This window comes from Psilocybe cubensis, chromosome 11 (assembly GCF_017499595.1).
Source record: "Psilocybe cubensis strain MGC-MH-2018 chromosome 11, whole genome shotgun sequence".
Taxonomy (NCBI): domain Eukaryota; kingdom Fungi; phylum Basidiomycota; class Agaricomycetes; order Agaricales; family Agrocybaceae; genus Psilocybe; species Psilocybe cubensis.
The window spans coordinates 2,897,549-2,912,905 of NC_063009.1; the positions used below are offsets into that span (position 1 = coordinate 2,897,549).

The window sequence follows — 15,357 nt, forward strand, 5'->3', positions numbered from 1 at the left end:
AAATTTCCCTCAATTATGCCGTTTTAAAGAGGAGAAAAATAGCTTTCATATGACTTATCTTGCAGCATATTTGGATGAGTGAGTGAAATGTTATGAACAAAACTTAATCCAGAGATGCACAAAATGGACGTGATCCCATCATAAATGTACAATATGATGCAGAACGACCCTTTCAGAACCACACTTTGGAGTGTTTTTGAAATATCTTTTCACTGGCTGGCCCCTCATTCCTCCGGCGTATATCATATGAAAGATATTTTTAATAGCTACCGAATGACATTTTTTGTAGAATGTGAATCCTCGTATTTAAGGAGATATTCTCAATATACTAGAAAATGTGTCAAAATGAGCTCACTGGGATCATTATATTTTTTGAAAAAAATTATGCATTTGAATACCTCTCATGGTCTCTGAGATGACTGCCGTTTTGGGTTTCACAAGTTTTGGGTGAGAAGACGTGAATTTGCATTTTGTGTTTCTGTATCTTTACAGCCATCTGACAAGAATTTAAAACCTTGTAAAATTATCTTTATATAAAGCGCTAAATGTTTACAAAATTCCATGTTTATTGATTGAATGCAGAGGGAACTATTGCAAAATCATGAGGTCAATGTATGTGACAGCGACCAGCATGCTTTGATCATCGTGGCCGACGATGAAGCGGGATTACCTGATTGGGAAAAATATGACATCACATCATTTATTTAGTATGATCGGAAGCTTATTTTATCTCCGTATAACGTGAGATTTGACCAGATCACACAGATACTCATCGATAAGCTACTTGTTACATCACTGCAATTATGCCCACCAATGCATCCCCCGACGCGGATCCGCTTCCTTCTACCGCAAATGCCACAACCCACAACGGACCCAGAAACGGACAGACGGCGGAGGGTGACTTTCCGCCGGAAGAATCAAATATTTGGACAACAAAGGAAATGCGCGTGTTGAAAAAGCATGTACAGCCCTACAAAGATACATCAAAGTCATCCAAAGCAGACTACATACAGAACACTGTCATACCTGAGCTGCAAGCTACATGGGATCACAGATACTCTAGACGTGCTAGGAAGGAAGATAAGCAACTACACAAAGAATGGAAGGTGAAGAAGCATGTGAGCTCGTTGTTTCTTTGAAAATTTTGTTACACACATAAACCATCACAATAGCGAATATTTAATTGGTTTAGAAACCATGCGTCAAATCGAATTGGTGTAAAATTGGAAGGATTGAACTCCCGTATAACCTTTCAGACGGTATTCCGTGAGGAGAAGTCGGCAGAGATTGACTCCGAGGTTGCGCTTCTATCAGGGAATGCTGCTCGTGGAAGTAAAGATTGGATGAAGTTTTATCAACAAGGACGTAAGCAGGTTGAGGCCAGATTGACTCAGGAGGAGCGGGACAGGTTCATGGAGATCCTCGAGGAATGGAATAAGAAAGGTGTTTCAAAATCAATGAAGGCAAAGTGAGTCGGTGGAACTTGTTTCCGCCGTCAATCTGACATCTGCAGGACTGCTGCCAGGCAAGGCAGAAAAATACTTCGACAAATGGAGAAACTTAAGTGGCAGAGAATGGGTATGAGGTCCATTACCTTTGAGGGGCATTATGATATTGAGGGTAAAATCGAATACTCAATGTAAGTGTTAAACACGGCATGAACAAGTTCCGCCGTGAATGCTTACGGCGGAAACTTTATCCGCCGTAAACACCCTACGGCGGATAAAGTTTCCGCCGTAAGCATTCGCGGCGGAATAATTTGGCCCGTATTAATGTTGACTGATGGGCATTGAAGGACCCAGACAAGCGATCTAGCACTCGACGATGTCAGAATTCCTTCCTTTGGGCAACTCTTTCCATCCGAGTTGGCCGCTTTTCGCAGAGCGTTTGTTCAATACCTCGTCCACATTTCAGAAATAGAGAAGGGTGTGGCCAATCCAGCACTGCCAGATGCATCGTTTCATGAAAAATCCCTCAAGTTTAGCAGCAATGGATTTCCAATAGTACCTAGTCCTATCTATGGCTCAACTGGGAGAGAAGTCGCTTATGCACAAAAGTCAATTATTAGAATTTACATGAACAAGGTTTATGGTGTGTAATTTGTCTATGTCCTCAACAAACTTGCTAACTATGTATACAGCTTTAGCCAAGGACAGGCCTGGTTCAAGTGTTCCTTGGGATGCTCTTGAAAGGCGTTCTGCAGAAATGATTGATCCAGAGTATTGGCCAAGTTCAATCCCCGTGACGGATCCGAGCCGGCTCCGCCTGGAGTCAACCTCTGCAATTCTCAAGCTATGGAGGGACCGTCAAGCCCAAGGAGACATCCCCTTTAAATTTTCAAAGGTTTTTGGAAATGGCTATGATATTATGGAACCTCTCTATCCGTCCAACTTGTTTGACGGCCTAGAAGCCCACCCGATACCTCCACCTCCTGCAGCAATAACCAAACGTCGCCTGAGGCAAAAAGCTATACGACTTCAAACCCAATCTTCAAGCGACTCTGAATCATCCAATCTGTCAGAGTTTGATAATGGACGGGGCAGTCCGGCATCCGCGATGCCACGCACTACTGCCAGATTTGAAGTCACGCCAGAGACGGATGAGACTCCTACCGACGCACCTTCAAGATCTAGCGAGCCACCCTCTCTACCAAGTAGATCCAGCCCAACAATTGTCAATCCATCATCCAGCCCAACTCCAGAGGTTGAGGAGGCGCCTCCCAAGCCAGCTAGAAAGATTATGCCAAGAAAAAGAACAAAGCCATATGTCGGAACGGCGGAAATGGACGGACCCGATGAAGAGAGTTCTGTACCCCCCCCAGTTAAGCCAAAACCAACTAGAAGGATTCAACCTAGGAAAAGAACAAAGCCCTACTCAGATCCACTTGACACAGTGGAAGAAGATGGAGTCCAAACAGGAACAACCCAAGACACGGATAATACACGGGCCGGCAGGGACGTGACTTGTGATGCCTTTGTGGAGACAGTAACAAGTCCAGATACGGATGAAACACGGGCCCGCAGGAATGTGACTTCGGATGCCTTAGCACTTCAGGAAGCAAGTCTGCTTGCTGTAGCAGGTAAAAGACAAAGAAAAAAAACTTTGAAAGCCTAGCTGTTGAAGTAGATTCATGATACCTATTGAATGTGATGCTTTTTATTCTTATCTTGATGTTTCTCAAACATGTTTTCACACAAAATCAAAACAGAAAGCGGGTTCATTAAAAATCATCAAGTGCTACTTTTTGGGAGAGATATAAAACAGATGAGCACATGAGAGTAAAAACTATATACAGTCCAAATATTAAAAATTGTACAATGCAATCTATGAGACAAGGCAAAAAAGGAGACCAAAAAAAGTTACAAAGATTTGAAATACACTACTTTTTTTGGGCCTTGGGTTTTTTGGGCGAGCACGATGCTTCAGCCAGAGTCGTTTCCGCCTTTCGCTTCCGTCCAGCCCTTGTCTTTGTGGCTATGTTCGACGCGGGCAGCGTGGACGCCACGATCTCAACATCCTCCTCCACAATTTCAACCTCGTCGCTGTCCGAGGGATCAGACAACTCCGATGAGTGTCCATTCCCGGATGGCCCAGCCTTGGAGGATGGCTTAGCCTTTGACAATGGCTTAGCCTTTGAGGATGGGCCGGCCTTTGACGATGACGATGGCGCGGCCTTTGACGATGGTGCACCCTTTGACAACGGTGCGGCCTTTGACGTCGAACTTCGAGGACGTGGAGCTGGGAGAGGGGGTGGTGGAGACAGGGAAAGGACGGGTGGTACCGGTGGGAGCGAGGGTCGGCCAGCTGGGGGGGGCGAAGGCGCTTCTGGAGTCGAACCGGGCAAGAATAGCTCTATTGGTGGCGCAGACACGGCAGGGAAGACGGGTGCGGGTGGAGGTGGGGGTGGGGAAGGGAGGACAGGTGCTGGCGGTGGTGGAGGAGGGGAAGGGAGAATGGGTGCTGCTGGAGGTGGAGGTGGGGAAGGGAGGGGTGCTGGCGGTGGTGGTGGGCTGGGGGATTGTGGCGCAGAGGTGGGTTCACGGGTCCGCGACGGACCCGATTCTTGTTCGACCTCCGTCTTGGAGGGTTCTGCTGCCTGTTTGGGGGCGGGATTCCTTTGTTCATCCTGCTCCAGCAAAACCCCGACCACGTACTGAACGTCCTGGATCGCCTGCTTGATGTTGTTGAACATCGTGACGGAAAGCGAAGTGTTTCCTGCCACTTGTTCTTTTGCCGTGGTCCACTCGGCCTTCAGCTCTTGGAAGCTGTCCTCGACGGTCTTCATCCTCTTCTCCACCGCCAAGTTTGTCTCGGCGAACGTTGCAATCCGTGCGTTTATCGCCGTCATGGACGCGGAAAGGCCATCCATCCGTTCCATCAGTCGGCCTTGTCGCTCAAACAGCTGCACAAGCAGCTCTCCCACATCCTCGGGGAACGACCCTTCCCCGGCCTTCCCCTTCGCCGGAACATCCTCTCCCTCCTCCAACTTCAACACCTCCCCGTAACTTCCCAGCGGCGTCGAGAGGTTGAATTGCCCGGCGACAGTGTTGCGTCCCGGGTAGAAACGTCCCGGGTAGAAACTGCAGTGAATCTTGCGAGACTTGCAAGACTCGCAAGATTGGTGCTTTACGGGGACGAGAGGCTCAGTGCCTGTCTCTCCCTTGACATGGCACGGCACCTTGAATTTGGTGCATCCCGTGCACCTTTCCACCATATCCACCATCCCCTCCGGCACCTGGCGCGCTTTCTCGGATCTCGACCGCGCCTTCCTGATGGGGGGGATATTGTCCTGGTTGGCGTCCTTCTTTGCAGACCGGGTGAGCATCTTCCGGGTGGGGGTGGTAGGCGAGGCCTCTTGGTCATCGCCTTCGTCGTCCTCGTCGACGTCGGCGTCCGCGTCTTCGTCCGTGTGGCTTCCTATGATTGCTTTGCTCTTGAACTTCCCCTGCTTGGACTTCGCCAATCTTTCCAGCTTCTCCCTGTACGCTGGGTGACCAGGCATGTTGGAGGCGGTGATGTGGGGAATGATTTCCCCCTTCCTTGTCCGTGGGCCCCTGTAGTCCGCTGGAGCCAACTGAATGGACTCCACGGGGTCCGCCGCTTTCCGTTTGCCCTTGTCTTTGTGGGCGTCTGTCACGGGTCCGTCTTCCACCGGGGGTTCGACTGCCTTGCCCTTGCCCTTCTCGGCCCGTCTCTTCTCCGTCTCCTCCTTGTTCCTCTCCTCGTCTGTCTCCTGCTCCTGCTCCTGCTCCCTCTTCCTCCTCTCCTCCGCCTTCTGCCTCTCCTGCTCCCTGGTCTTCCTCTCCTGCTCCCTCTTCCTCCTCTCCTCCTTCCTCCTCTCCTCCACCTTCTGCTTCTCTTCCTCCCTCTTCCTCCTCTCCTCCTCCCTCTGCCTCTCCTCCTCCTCCTCCCTCTGCCTCTCCTCTTCCTCCTCCCTCTTCTTCTTCTCCTCCCTCTTCCTCCTCACCTCCCTCTTCCTCCTCTCCTCCACCCTCTGCCTCTCCTCCTCCTCTTGCTCCTCCTTCTCCCTCCTCTTCTCTTGCTCTTCCTCCTCCCTCCTCTTCCTCTGTGCCTCCTGGCCTTGCTGGTATGCCTTGAAATTTGCGACTTGATGATGCAAATTTGCCCAGTCGACCTCGAACCTTGCTACCTGCTTGCCGTCCTTGCCCTGGCTGGTCTTGTATGAATACACGACAGGGCTTGCGACATAATCCACGAGGCGGAAGTTGGCCGCGTCCCTGACGTGTTCTTGACACAGTGGAACCTATTTGGATGAATTTTTTTTGTTCAGTAAGTCTTATGCTCAAGGGATATCGATTACTCACCAAGTCCCTGTAGAGCTGCTCCAACTGAGCGTTGAACGCGCTTTCGCCATTGCGGTAGCACTCTGTAAAGGTTTTTTCCCAGTCAGCAAGGCGTTGGGCGAAGGTGGCGGTGGTGGAAGATGAAGAGGCCATTGGGAAAGCGTTTTTTTTGGGGGGGAAGACGCGTTAATGGGTGAGGCACGGTAGAACGTGGGGTGGTGATCGTGGTTGGAGTTAGTCTAAAAAAAGTCTAAAAAAAAGCGGTCCCGCAAAACAAAACCATACACAAACATGTACAATCTGAGTCATGTGATTTCTTCACCAGATCCAGTTTGTGCAAAAGTTGCTAAGTTCGATACACGGGTGAATCTATTTCCGTGTCATGGAGAATCCTAGGATAGTATTGTATTCCGTGAGATATATAAACAAGCCCACCCAGTTGCACTTTCTGGACTGTATGTCCTCCTACAACTTTATTCCCACCTCTAGCAAAAATTCCCCCATTGACTACACCAGTCTCAACAATCTTACCAGGCTTCTCGAAAAACTGAAGGAACCTCCTCCCGTAAAACCTATAAAATGTAAGACTAATTGCATTAATTCAAGTAAATTTAAATTGATTTCTGAGCATCAGCAATGTCTTCAAATATTAGCAACTCTAAGGAAAGCAAACGCACAGCAAGGACGGATGACCTGGCTCCGCCGCCAATGCCAGTCATTCCAGATAACCTGGCTCCACCCCCTATGCCTGTTATTCCAGCTAACCTGGCTCCTCCCCCTATGCCAGTCATTTCATCTAACCTGGCTCCGCCCCCTATGCCAGTCATCCGGAAAGACCTGGCTCCGCCGCCAATGCCAGTAATTCCAGCTAACCTGGCTCCACCCCCTATGCCAGTAATTCCAGCTAACCTGGCTCCACCCCCTATGCCTGTTATTCCAGCTAACCTGGCTCCGCCCCCTATGCCAGTCATCCGGAAAGACCTGGCTCCGCCGCCAATGCCAGTAATTCCAGCTAGCCTGGCTCCGCCCCCTATGCCAGTCATCCGGAAAGACCTGGCTCCGCCGCCAATGCCAGTAATTCCAGCTAGCCTGGCTCCACCCCCTATGCCAGTCATTCCAGCTAACCTGGCTCCGCCGCCAATGCCAGTCATCTGGAACGACACGGCTCCGCCGCCAATGCCTGTCATCCGGAACGACTTGGCTCCGCCGCCAATGCCAATCATTCCAAATAACCTAGCTCCTCCCCCTATGCCTGTCATTCCACCTACCCTGGATCCTCCCCCTATGCCTGTTATTCCAGATACCCTGGATCCTCCACCTATGCCTGTCATCCGGGATGATGCGGCTCCGCCGTTGATGGCAGCACATGTTTCATACACGTCTGTCGTCGACAAAATCATTATGGACTCTCGTCCAGCTATTTCCTCTGAGAGGAAGCAAGGTCGCTATTCTCCACCCCCTGAAGCATGCCACCTGCTCCTTCAAAACCCTTATTTTCGAACCTACGGCAGGTTTGATCCCATGGGCGGCTACCCCGGTTCGCCTCCCACCCAGTCTGACATTGAGTTCGAGAATGTAACAGATCAGACGGCGTATTTTAACCCTCCTTTTCTATATGTATGTACTCAGATATTACCAAGCACTAGATACTGACAACTATTTTAGAATTATACCGAGCAGCAGCTACGGGCAACATACGACCAAATAATTGACAGTTCCGTCGGCGACAGTAGTTATGACGGAAAGGTTACAACGTTCAAGAACCTCCGGCTGCATCAGCTGCAGTCAGAGATTCTGACTTATAATGCGCTGGAGGAAATTGACGCTGGGCTGGCAGGGATTGAATCGAGTTTGGAAAAGCATTTGTATACCGGTAGAGATGAATAAATTATTTTTGGAGCCCTTGTGCTCATTGACTTGCAATACCCCATAAATAACCCTCCCTCTCTGGGAAGACACGGGTCAAATGGGTCCGTCTGACAGCACAACACGGGTCAAAACGGATCCGTCTGCTTGCAATACACGGGATGTAGATGGACCCGTCCGGTTCATTTGCGGCCCGTGTTTTTCCCGTGCAGCCCGACACGCGGATCCCGCATGCCACCCGGCGGCTCCATTTAGTGCTAAATGGCACGTCATGTACGCTATGATTTGCCAGGATAAATCACACGTACATCACGCTAATCTCCTAATTAGGTAGCGGGAGTAAATCCACCGTGTCTCACGTAATATCCTTATTATTAAATCTTAGGTAATGTACGTTATAAATAAACTGTCTTATGTGAGTGGAAGAAGAGTTTCTCAGTCTGGAAGATGAACAGGGGAAATCGGCTCAACGACCCGATGACGAGAAAGGAATCTTTGAGGATAAAACAGAAATAAAGGAGTGAAAAGAATGGAAAGGGATGAAAAAACTTGTATTCCAACACACCCCCTCAACGCATCGCCTGCTGAACCTTCTTGGGAGCAACCAGACCCAAGCGAGTAACGCCCTCAAGAAATTTGACGCGCTGAAGTGGTTTGGTGAGAATGTCGGCAGGGTTGTCTTTACCCGGAATGTGCAGAATGTTGAAGGTCTTGGCCTCAATGTGAGATCGAATGAAATGGTAACGAATGTCTATGTGTTTAGCTTTCGAATGAGAGGAATCGTTTTCGCACAGAGACTTTGCACCTTCATTATCGGTCGCGACGACGAGAGGATTTGGGCAGGTGATGTGTAAGTATGACAGTGAAGATCCCAGCCATAAACCCTCTTGGACGGTACGCGTTAGCGCAATATATTCCGACTCTGTCGAGCTAGTAGATATGCATGTTTGCGTTTTAGAAGACCAGCTCAGAGGGCCCCCAGCAACCATCCAGACGAAACCTGAAACAGAAGCACGAGACTCCCTATTGCCAGCCCAGTCGGCGTCCAAGTATCCCTGTAGAGTCTGCGAGGAGGCGTCTCCACCATAATGTAGGCAATAATCTTTTGTCCCGCTGAGATACCGCAGAACACGTTTAGCAGTAGCAAAGTGACGAGGGGAAGGGTTTGAAGCATGCTGAGACAGTAGAAGAACAGCAATTGAGATGTCGGGGCAAGAATGTCTTTGCAAGAAGAGGAGGGATCCTATCAGCCGTTGGAAGGTGGCCTTTAGATCAGGTATATCAGGGAAGGTGTCCGTGTCGCGTCCAAAAATGTTGTTGGCGTCAAGTGGGGTAGATACAGGGCTGCATTCTCTGAGACCATATTCATCGAGAATGTTTTTGATGTACGGCTGTTGATGGATCCATACTTCTTGAGTGCTCAAGTTCCTCTCGTATTGCACTCCCAGGTATGAACGTAAAGGTCCCAGGTCCTTGATACCAAAACGTTGATTGACTGCCAATTTCGCATGGTCGAGGAACGATTTGGAATTGGATGCCCCAAGTCCGTCGTCTACGTGGATGCACAACCAGCATTGGACGTCTTCGCCGTTCCAGATTCCCTCGAATATGAAGGTGGCATGGTCCTTTTCTGAGCGTTTAAAACCTATGTCTTGCAGGGTTGAGCGGATTAATATGTACCAGACGCTGCTTGCCTGTTTTAACCCATAGAGTGATTTTTTCAACCTCCAAACACCCTTTGTAAAAGGCGACGAGTAGCCAGGGGGGCATCTCATGTGAATGACCTCTGTCAAGTCGCCCCAGAGGAAGGCTCTCGTGGCGTCAAAGCACTCAATGTGCCAACCTTTCAGGACCGCATGAACAACAATTGCTCGAATGCTGACGGATTTGGACACGGGCGCGAAGGTCTCATGATAATCTATGAGGTATTTCTGAGAAAATCCTTGAGCAACTAGCCTGGCCTTGTATACAAGTTGTCCCTGATCGTCCATCTTGAACTCAAAGACCCATCGACATCCTATGCAGTGCATGCCATCTTGAAGCTCCTCGTCTGTGTAGACACCCATCGAGTTGAGCATGTGCAATTCTTTCTTGATGACCTTTCACCACTGATCGGCGTCGGGGTGCAGCATGGCCTCCTGATAGTTGGCAGGTGGTATTTTGAGATCATAGTTGGGAGAGAGAGGATTCCGTTTGCGATCGCTCCTGACTGAGAGCAGAATGGCCTCGAAAAATGCGTCTTTGTCTCGTGAGAGATAGTCTTCAACGTCGAGCGAAATGAGAGAGGTGTCGATGACTTGAGAGGGAGAAGGTTCTAACGTTCCAACGGAGCAAAGTGAAATGAATGGGTTTTCAACGTCACCCCCTTGCTCGTTGGAAGGCTGTATACTCAACAAACGTTCAGCACTCGTTGCCCGTTGCGAAGCAATGATTGATTCACTTTTTGCTTTTTCAGCCTCGCGCAGTTGAGAGTATAGGATACCTCTCGAGGATGGATGACGTTCGCAAGAGGATGATCGAGGTGGAGGAAGTACACGTTGAGGAATGGGGGTAGAAGGAGGAGGAAGAGGATTAGATGTTAAAGGAGTGGAGGGCACAACCTGAATATCTACAGAAGATGAAGAGGAAGAGGAAGAGAGGTTAGAAGAAGTGGAAGGTTTAAGAAGTTGTGGAGAATCTAAATCGGAAGGCGAAACTACAAGATTTGGAACAGCTGAAGCGGGGGCAGAAGGAGAAGTGGACGAAGAAGAAAATACATCTGGTTGAAAAGGCAAAGAGGAATAGTCTATGGGAGCAGAATTGTAATTACCAGAAACAAGCGAAGGTACATTTTCATCAAACATAGCATTTGAGGAATCAAAAAAGTGTCCGGATTCAAGATGTCGAAAACGATAGCCTTTCCCACCAGGTGGATATCCCATAAATCTGCATTGTACAGATTTAGCCCCAAGCTTTAGTTGCTACTCCTCTGGAACATGAACAAATGCTCGACAGCCCCATACGCGAAGATGCAAGAGATTCGGTGGACGATGATACATATTTTCAAAAGGTGTGATGCCATCTTCATCTGTGCTGGTAATGTTGAGCAAGTAGGATGCCGTAAGTGCCGCCTCGCCCCAGTAAGTCATGGAAAGTTGCACGGTGGTCATCATGGCAAGCATCCTGCCTTGAATTGTTCGCATGAAACGTTCGATTTCTCCGTTCATCCAATGTTCACGCGCCGGAGTAACCTCCTGTTCAATTCCAACCTCCAACAGGTAAGCAGAGAAAACCCCCTTCCACTCAGGCCCTCCGTCGCAGCGAAATCGTTTGATTTTGAAGCCGGTGCGGGTTTCCCAGCGAGCCTTGACGATCTTGAACGCTTCCAACATAGTCTCAGAGGTTTTGTCAGCGGTGAGTTGAACGTTGTTGATCTTCATTCCTGAGCATTGAAAGGCTACGAAAAACTCTTTGTGGTGTGGGGTCTGAACTGGGAAAGGTCCACAGGTGTCTGCAACAACGAGTTCTAGAGGTTGATAGGCGCGCTGACCAAGAGAACTTGGCGGATGCGGGGTAGCGGTATGTTTAGCGATTATGCATGCTTCACATTTGATATTATCGTCTTTTGCTTCCGCTTTCAGGATTCTCTTGACCAGCATCCGTGTCGCCTGCTCACCAGGATGACCCAATCGGAGGTGATATAGTTGCACCGTCTCAGGGACTTTAACAAACATTACCCGTTCGACGGTGGAAGAGTTGATGCCTGGCACGAAGACGGATTTGTCCATGGCAAATAGGCCGTGAACTAATGAGGCGGAAGCAAATGGAATACCCTGTTTGGAAAGATGTATTCCTTTTCCAGGGTCGAAATTGCAACCGATGCCTGCAATGAACAGTCGGCTAACTGAAAGGAGATTTACAGCGGCAGTTGGGGCATGTAGACAATTGTTAAGTTTGACTCTCAATGTTCTCCCTTGGTAAGTGACATTCATTATGCAAGTGCCTCCTCCTTGGGTTCTGAGAGTTCCGAGGTTGGCGGTGGTAACATTTCTGGCTTCTCCTTCGGAATATGTGTGGAATGAGGAGCGAGATTTTATGATATGAGAAGTGGCTCCTGAATCGAGGAGAATCGATGTCGACAGAAAAGATCTCACGTTGATGGATGCTGCAAGCGGCCCGAGCTCTTCGTCTCCAAGTTCCTCAATGAGTGCACAAGAAATTTCTCCCGTCTCGAGGGTATTGGAATCGACTGCTAGTGAAGCAGTCTCCGCTGCCTTTTTCGCCGCTACCGCTGCGCGATACGCAGGGCCCTGACCCTCCATGCCACCTCCTTTCGCCCAACAGTGCTCCTTGTCATGAGACCGATTTTTGCAGTTCGTGCATTGAACTCCATTCGGATTGTTGACATGTTTCGCGATAGGTCGGTTGTCGTTGGAAAAATTTGAGTATTCCGACCCGGGAGGATTGCGTCGAGAGCCTGCCTCGGCTTCTAAGCGTTGACATTCAATTGTCAACCGGGAAGTGATTCGTTCTAGTGCAGTATTCGGCGCTGATGGTGCCCTTCCTTCATCTGTCGCAGCTTTATCCCTATCAAGGGTATCTTGGTACAGTTGTATCATCAACTGTTTGAAGTTTGGCCATACACCTGATGAAGGCAGGCCTCGAATGATGTGATGAATCACGTCGCCTTCTGGGTAATCTACCCCCATATCCTTGAGACGCTCCCTGCCAGTTCGGAATTCACCCAGATACTTCTCAATTTCCGTATAGTCCTTGAGTTTGATCGAGGCCAGTCTTTCCTTGATAGCAAATTGCGCGTTTATGTCGACGCGTGCGTACCTGGTCATGAGTTGACTCCAGACCATGCGTGCTGTGATGTCTTCGCCCGCATTGAGATTGGATTTGACTAGTGCAGACACTTTCCTCGTAATCAGTGTTTTCGCACTGTCGTCGTCGCTCCACCATTTCCGGTAAGCTGCTATGACATTGTCGGACGCGTCTTTGGCAGGTTCTGCAGGTTTGGCTGATATCGGATATCTTGCAGTTCTACTGGTTGAACCCTCAATGTGTCCATATACACCGCAGTCCTTCAGAATGTTACGCATATCGTCTCTCCACACTATGAAGTTTGAAGTCCCTTCAAGATTGACGATGTGATCGACTTTCGCATTTGCAGGTGTGATTTTCGTATTCATCGTGAAATTGTTTATGGTGGTATGGGCATTGCTGGGATTTTCCCCTGACGTAGCCGACATCTTGATATGCTATTTGTTGAGAGAAAGATATAGAGAGATGCTGAAGGGATTATCGTCCCTTGGAAAATATGTGAGCCTTTAAGCTGAGTTCTTTTCGTCTTCGTCTGATTCAGGCGCTTTCGGGGCCCATAACCTGAAGGAAACTGAACACAAAATGAGTCTCAACTCAGCTGAAGGAATCAAAGGCTTATATATTGACCTGAACACGAAATGAGTCTCAACTATAAACTAGGTCAGCTACTTTCTACGAGTAACAGAATAAGAATGTACCTCAGCTGAAGGAATCAAAGGCTGAGGTACCGAGGCAGAAAGTAGCGAGTATAAGTGAAAAATTCGTAGCTGAAGAAGTTGATCATGGTCAAGGGAAGGTGATGCGTTGTACTAAAGTGGAAGAAGAGTTTCTCAGTCTGGAAGATGAACAGGGGAAATCGGCTCAACGACCCGATGACGAGAAAGGAATCTTTGAGGATAAAACAGAAATAAAGGAGTGAAAAGAATGGAAAGGGATGAAAAGACTTGTATTCCAACAGCGGGGAAGTTTGAATGGATAGATGGTGGATGTGAGATAAGAAGAGCCAGGGGACTTGGGTCCCATTTAAAAGTCGTTGCAGACGCGTGACTGTCACATTTGAGGCAATATCAGCAAAAATGTAAAATATATGCGCATCGAATGCACGTATATGCGCATTTACTCACAGTTCAAGTCAACAAGAACGTCTGTATGATCTAATTCCGTAGTTGTTAGAAAGAGACGAGCCAAATAGACGTGATGCTCACGGACCCCATATTATGTGCCATACCCCTTGCTAGCGATAACATACACACGCATTCATCGACGTGAGCGAACGTAGAGTTTCACGGAAACAAACACTTCAGTGGGGAATGAAGTATACGGAGCAAGTTTAAGACGCCCAAAGACCATCTGGAACGCTCCCATGTACTTGACAAGGCCACAAACGAACTCCGAGACTTATGGGTCGCCATGCAGCCGTTGCTCTGTTCCCGTACATGGACATCCATGGCGTGGGCGTCGAAGACTGCGTCGTGGTTCATAGTCATTAGTTCACTAGTTCACAGTTGTCTTAGAAACCTCAGGACGGAGCGACGGGGTATTGGACAGACCTGGTCTGACGCGGACAGAGGCAACTCAGACAACCACATCGAGTATGATATATTGATTTACCTCAACCACCTTACCCATCCGACATAAGGGTGTACTTCGCCCAGGGGGACAGACTTGTTACTGTGGTTCAACGGGCGAAGAACACGCCAACCGCCGCCGCGAGATTCCCATTGTCCTCCAAAGCTACATTCGTCCACGGTCTAGTTTACTCGTTGTTTTTGTGGATGTTGGAGGCAGTGGTGAGGGGAAGATTGAAAGGGTGATATTCACAATTTTGGGAAGCGCTCAGGAAAGGCTCGGGGTATTCTTCTCCGATACATACTGGAACTTCGTAATGCAAAGGCGGTCAGAAAGTGATTTCGGATGTGAATTGTGGAAGAGAGACCTACGAAGTGGCATTTGCACCCCGAGGAACGGGTGAAGCCCATGAACATAAGCACCCGCATGAGCAGTACCCGATGGTACAAGCAGCATTGTTAGGACATGGAGATATACCAGCCTATGGTCCGATCTATCCAAAAAAAAATATCAACGAAAGAAAGGTAAATAACAAAAAAAGACACGCACTTCCTGGTGAATCTGAAACGCCTTTCACGAGCGGAACCGCAAGCTGTTGGATAAGAACGATGTAACTACATGCGTGTGCGCTATCTGGGTGTACAGTGGGTGCCCAGAGTGCCTGCGCGCCGCGGCCGAGAGTCTCCTTGCTAACAATACCAACTCCCTTCAACGCTCTCAACACACAAACGGTCCCATTTATCTTTCCACCCCCTGCTTCATCGACACCCATACTCCCCTCACCTATCTCAACCCTCGGCAACAGCACCGTCACCCAAAACAAACCACGCTCTAACATCAAGCGTCATCTCCCTGCGCACCACAATCCGTCACAGTGCCAGGATCTTTGAAGACTCTTGTTTTATAAGTATCTCCTCCAAGAGCACTTGGAATCAGGCTTGCACGCGCGAAAGGATGATAGCGAAGCTTCAGGAAGACGCTGCGCCGCTGAGGCCGAGTTGATCTTGCGCTCGTGCTCGTTGCCGAATGCCATGATCTACTGTTTGTGTTAGATTAGTCACTTGTAAGTGTATAATTGTTGTAGTTGACCTAATAAAAAATGATACAGTGCGCTTTTTGGTCCCTGTGGTTTGTCCGCCGATATACTCCGTTATGGATTGTAGGAGTATCCAGTGTGGACTCTAAAACGAAGTATATTTCCAAAAGACGGAGAGAAAGTCAAAGGGAGAAAAGTAATCGATGATATGACATAGCCAGCGACAACGATGAAGAACAAAAACGAAGGGAAGAAGGATGGGAAGGCAAGGCAAGC

The 15,357-nt window shown here is 48.8% G+C and overlaps 4 protein-coding genes across 4 annotated transcripts; 2 read left to right on the forward strand and 2 right to left on the reverse strand.

Annotated features, from left to right (window-relative positions):
• Window positions 1-803: 803 nt before the first annotated feature.
• Window positions 804-3,114, forward strand: JR316_0011984 (uncharacterized protein; the record flags this gene model as incomplete). The annotated part of the gene is made up of 5 exons (XM_047897625.1): window positions 804-1,118; window positions 1,173-1,468; window positions 1,514-1,639; window positions 1,796-2,091; window positions 2,141-3,114. The coding sequence occupies 5 exons, from the start codon at window positions 804-806 to the stop codon at window positions 3,112-3,114; spliced, it is 2,007 nt and encodes a 668-aa protein (XP_047744034.1).
• A 265-nt stretch (window positions 3,115-3,379) lies between these two features.
• On the reverse strand, window positions 3,380-5,957 carry JR316_0011985 (uncharacterized protein; the record flags this gene model as incomplete). The annotated part of the gene is made up of 2 exons (XM_047897626.1): window positions 3,380-5,764; window positions 5,826-5,957. 2 exons carry the CDS (start codon window positions 5,955-5,957, stop codon window positions 3,380-3,382), a joined length of 2,517 nt encoding a protein of 838 aa, XP_047744035.1.
• A 483-nt stretch (window positions 5,958-6,440) lies between these two features.
• Window positions 6,441-7,691, forward strand: JR316_0011986 (uncharacterized protein; the record flags this gene model as incomplete). The annotated part of the gene is made up of 2 exons (XM_047897627.1): window positions 6,441-7,421; window positions 7,470-7,691. 2 exons carry the CDS (start codon window positions 6,441-6,443, stop codon window positions 7,689-7,691), a joined length of 1,203 nt encoding a protein of 400 aa, XP_047744036.1.
• Window positions 7,692-9,772: 2,081 nt separating this feature from the next.
• Window positions 9,773-10,513, reverse strand: JR316_0011987 (uncharacterized protein; the record flags this gene model as incomplete). Its single annotated transcript, XM_047897628.1, has 1 exon — window positions 9,773-10,513. One exon carries the CDS (start codon window positions 10,511-10,513, stop codon window positions 9,773-9,775), a length of 741 nt encoding a protein of 246 aa, XP_047744037.1.
• Between the last annotated feature and the right edge of the window lie 4,844 nt (window positions 10,514-15,357).